Here is a 4,405-nt window from a genome sequence, read left to right as displayed (position 1 = left end):
TAAGATATTTTCTTTATTTATAAGAAACTAAAATTTGAAATCATTTTTTATAGGCTAAATCACATTTGACTATAAGCAACAAATATCCAGAAATTGTTCAATGCTTTGGTTTAACACAAAATCCATCAAATAGAAATTATATGCTTATAATAAACAAACTGGATGTAAATTTAAGAGAATATTTACAACAAAATCATAATCAACTTACATGGGAAGAAAGAATTAAAATTACTTTTTTAATAATTAATGCACTTCATTGGATTCATAAAGAGAATTCAATTATTTTTTTAATTTTAATCACCATAAAATTAACAGTTAATAATATTTTTGAATCTTATATTTTATTTGTTCAATTACAAACTAATTTTTTATTTATGTAAAAAAAAAATTACATATACTCTATAATTAGTGTTGAACAAAATACAATAATATCAATAAAAAAAAATAATATCCTAGTTATAAAATTGTGTTAAATGTTAATATTAGGCTTAAAATTTGTTGCATCTTATCTAACATAAGGAGTTTAGATATAATTAGAACATGAGTTTTCACAATTGTGTTACACCATTATATCTTATATTCATCACTTTTTTCTTAGATGAACTTTAATAAAATGTATTTTATATTTGGTGCAAATGCATGTTCTAATTGACTTATTTTTCGTTTTTTGTTTGATAACCTACCTATAAAATGATTTATAATTTAATAAATTTTCAATAAAATAAACAATAATTTAAGTAAATGTTACACATACTCTGTAAAATCAATAATCTCAGCCGAAATATTGTAAGTATCATCATGTTTTGAAAGTTCTTTTGTAAATTGATTGAGTAATCGAGAAGTATAATAAGCTTGTGGATGAATTGATTGACTAATTCCAGTAGATAAAAAATTTGTTTTTCTATATTCTTCTGCTTCTTCAATTTGCTTTTTGATTTCATCATCATCATCACGGAGAGAATCTTTGACCAATTTTTTTATTTCAATAACACTTGGTCTCTTATATGGATCTGGATCCCAACAATTTTTCATTAAATCAATATAAAATTTTGGTGCTTCTTGTTCATTTATTTCAGGTCTATTTCCATTACATATATTTAATGCTAAAATACTATCATGGGCACAATTGGAAAAAGGTTGTCTTCCAGTTGCAATATGATACATAACCATACCAAAACTATATACATCTGCTGCTTGATTATATGGCTCTCCTCTTAATACTTCAGGAGCTACAAATGGCATAACTCCATAAATTTTTGTTTTGCCTATATTACTAACTTCACCACATAATCTCATATCTGAAATATATATATCACTTTCAGCATCTCCAGTAGCATTATCTCTAAATGATACCAATATATTTCCTGTATGGAAATCACGATGAACTAATCTTTTTTCATGAATTTTATTAAGACCTTGAACAATTCCACTTAGTACAGACAATTTACTAATCCAATTATAATTCCTAATGATATTATTATTGTAATTATTAAGATTTCCACCATTGGCATATTCAAGTACAATAATATAGTTATTTGTATCTGGATTTTGGGATATCCCATATATTCTGAGAATGTTATTATTAATACCAATAGAGTATGCATTAACCTATCAAAAAGTAAAAACAATCATTATTGAGAAATTGTTTAATGAAGTCTAAAAAAATAAATTTCATTTACCTCATTTAAAAATTCATTAGTAATATTTTGTGAATTATGTAAACATTTTAAAGCAACTTCTTTATAAGGTATTCTTTCATATTGATATAATAATGGGCCATCTTTCCATTTTGCTAAATAGACTGTAGCAAATTCACCTTTACCTATTTCTTTAATATTATCAAACTGGTCATATGGTATCCATTCAACAATTGTATCCTCCAAATTATCAATTTTTAATTGTGTTATTTGAATAAAATTGTCAATTTCTTCATTTCCACTAGTCCAATTTACAAAATTTTGTTTTAAACCATTTATTAGACATGGTTTACACCATTTATGATGTATATCTGTATATAATTCACCACAGTTTTTACATGTAATATCATCTTGAGATGACATGTTTTTTTTTTTTTTTAAAAAAAAAAAACAATAATCGGAAGAGAAGGTGTCAAAACAATTACATAAATATGCGATGATAACCATTTTTCCTAGTGTAACATAACACTGTTACTCAATAAATTTGTCATACAGTACAGTGCAGATCAAAATATAATCAAATGGATTTGATGATCGGAATGTTGATCATTTTGGGCTAAAATTAACGTTAATTTCAGCCAAAAATGAACAACATTCCGATCATCAAGTGAGCCAAATTAGGGATTGAAATCAAAAATCGAATCTTTTCAAGATTTTTCTTATAGACGACCAACCCAATTTTGAATCAGTTTCTAATTTCAACGAAAATAATCAGCACTTGGCCGGCATGAAAAATTACTTTGGAGTCAGGTTAGCTTATATGTAAAAAATTGCTGAGAATCAATTCTCGAGAATCGATTTTACTATGTTTTGTCGATTTTCGATTAATCGATTCCAATCCCTAAGCCAAATCCACCTATATTGAATGATACAAATGATGAAGCTTTCTTGGAACTATGAATATTAGATTTTAGATTATATTTACAATTATATTAACAGAAAAAACAAGGATCATTATATAATAAGGTACTTACCTAAATGAAGAGGTTCGTATTAAAAAACTCTTATACATTTTTATTTCGTTATAACTTAAATATTTATACTTCTCCCATATATCATCCAAAACAGGATGTGAATATATCAAGAAGAAATCAAAAAGGATATTACTAAAGCTTACAAATTAATTTAAAATTTTATTGTAAGTAGTGCTCCTACCGGGTCAAGTCGGGTCAGGTTTTGAGGAAATATTCGACCCGATCTGAATAAAAAAATATAAGACTCGTATTTATTCGGGTCTCATATTTTCGTAACCCGACCCTTGACTCGACCGAGTATAATTTAACTCGTGTAACCTGGGTTAAACCGAACATTTAAGTAAAATGGGTACTAACTTATATGTGAGATTTTCTTATAATAATAACAAAATTAATTTTTTTTATTTGAAAAAAAGGCAACTTAGTGATTAACCACTAGTAGCCACCTGAAATTTGTATCATGTATGGTTATACAAAACATGTAACACTAGCTCTTATTTTCTCCTAGACTAATTAAATAAAATAAAATTAAAAATACGAATTTTGAACCTGGTTTAATATAATAAAAGTCAAAGAATTAGGCAAAATAATTAGCAGATATTCAAATCAAAGATAAATTGGAATTCTAAAGCTATCAGAAAAATATTATTCTCAAAAGCCAAAGGTTAATTTTTTTATTTTTCTGATTAAGCTATGTTAATATTTGTTAAAACTAATTCTTGGCTTAATTTTGGCCAAAATTATAATTTTCCCAGAATTAAAAACATCCGGGTCGATTCGGGTCAAACCCGGGTCAAACCCGGGTCAAGGAAATTTATAACCCGACCCGGTGGGTCGGGTCATGCAGGTCATGCGGGTCACAGGTCATTAAAAATCGTTAGTACCGACCCGATTTAAAAGTCGAGTCAAGTCAAATTAACCTGGGTTGACTCGTATCATTCGGAGCACTAATTGTAAGTTTAATAGATATCTTTAAAAAGAGCAAAAAATTAGGCGAATTTGTATGATTACTACAATTGGGAAACTTTAGTAATGACCACATTAATAGCAAAAAAATTAGTGAAACTTTCAAATAATCAATTTGAAAAGCGAACATATAATAATTTGTGAATATGATGATACTTATTGCTCATTGCTTAATTTTCTCTTTATGCAATAGTTGACGTTGTACAGTGGGTGAAGTAGGTATCATAGGTTTACTAGTAAAACATTGTTTAACATGTTGCACAAATAAAAAAAGAAATAGAAAAATAAATATAAAATAAAGATTTGGCAGAATTTTAAGTATACAATGCATTAAATAAAAGGGAATAAACGGATATCATTATTTGGTATTGAATTTATTTAGTACTTCACAGATCACTTGGTAAGTCTCTTTTTCACAACATCCGAGAATAGAAAATATTAAACAGGAATGACCATGATGATTGATGAGCATTATTGATAAAACAAACTTTAAACTTTCGTACGTAACTTGAATAAAATTCTCAAATTGATTTTTTTAATAAATTTGCTGTGCCACTTTCGATAAAAAAATGACAATCATAAAAATATAAACTAATAAGTTAATTTACGATTAATTTTTGATTCTATTTTTATTTTTAATAGCTTGTCCCGAGCCCAAATTTTTATTTACTATGTATCACATGACATTTTAATTATTGCTTATAAATAACATTATAACTCGGTGAAATTTATAAAAAATATTTAAATTAATTATAATATCATAATAAA

At 26.4% G+C, this 4,405-nt stretch overlaps 1 protein-coding gene across 1 annotated transcript; it reads right to left on the bottom strand.

Moving 5' to 3' along the window:
- Nucleotides 1–679: 679 nt before the first annotated feature.
- On the bottom strand, nucleotides 680–2,060 carry OCT59_020962 (uncharacterized protein; the record flags this gene model as incomplete). Its single annotated transcript, XM_066149527.1, has 4 exons — nucleotides 680–683; nucleotides 755–1,010; nucleotides 1,173–1,608; nucleotides 1,680–2,060. The coding sequence occupies 4 exons, from the start codon at nucleotides 2,058–2,060 to the stop codon at nucleotides 680–682; spliced, it is 1,077 nt and encodes a 358-aa protein (XP_065990423.1).
- Nucleotides 2,061–4,405: the final 2,345 nt, after the last annotated feature.

This window comes from Rhizophagus irregularis, chromosome 3, assembly GCF_026210795.1.
Source record: "Rhizophagus irregularis chromosome 3, complete sequence".
In the NCBI taxonomy this organism is placed as follows: domain Eukaryota; kingdom Fungi; phylum Glomeromycota; class Glomeromycetes; order Glomerales; family Glomeraceae; genus Rhizophagus; species Rhizophagus irregularis.
The sequence above is the reverse complement of the archived record's forward strand: the minus strand, read 5'-3'. Positions and strand labels throughout refer to the sequence as shown.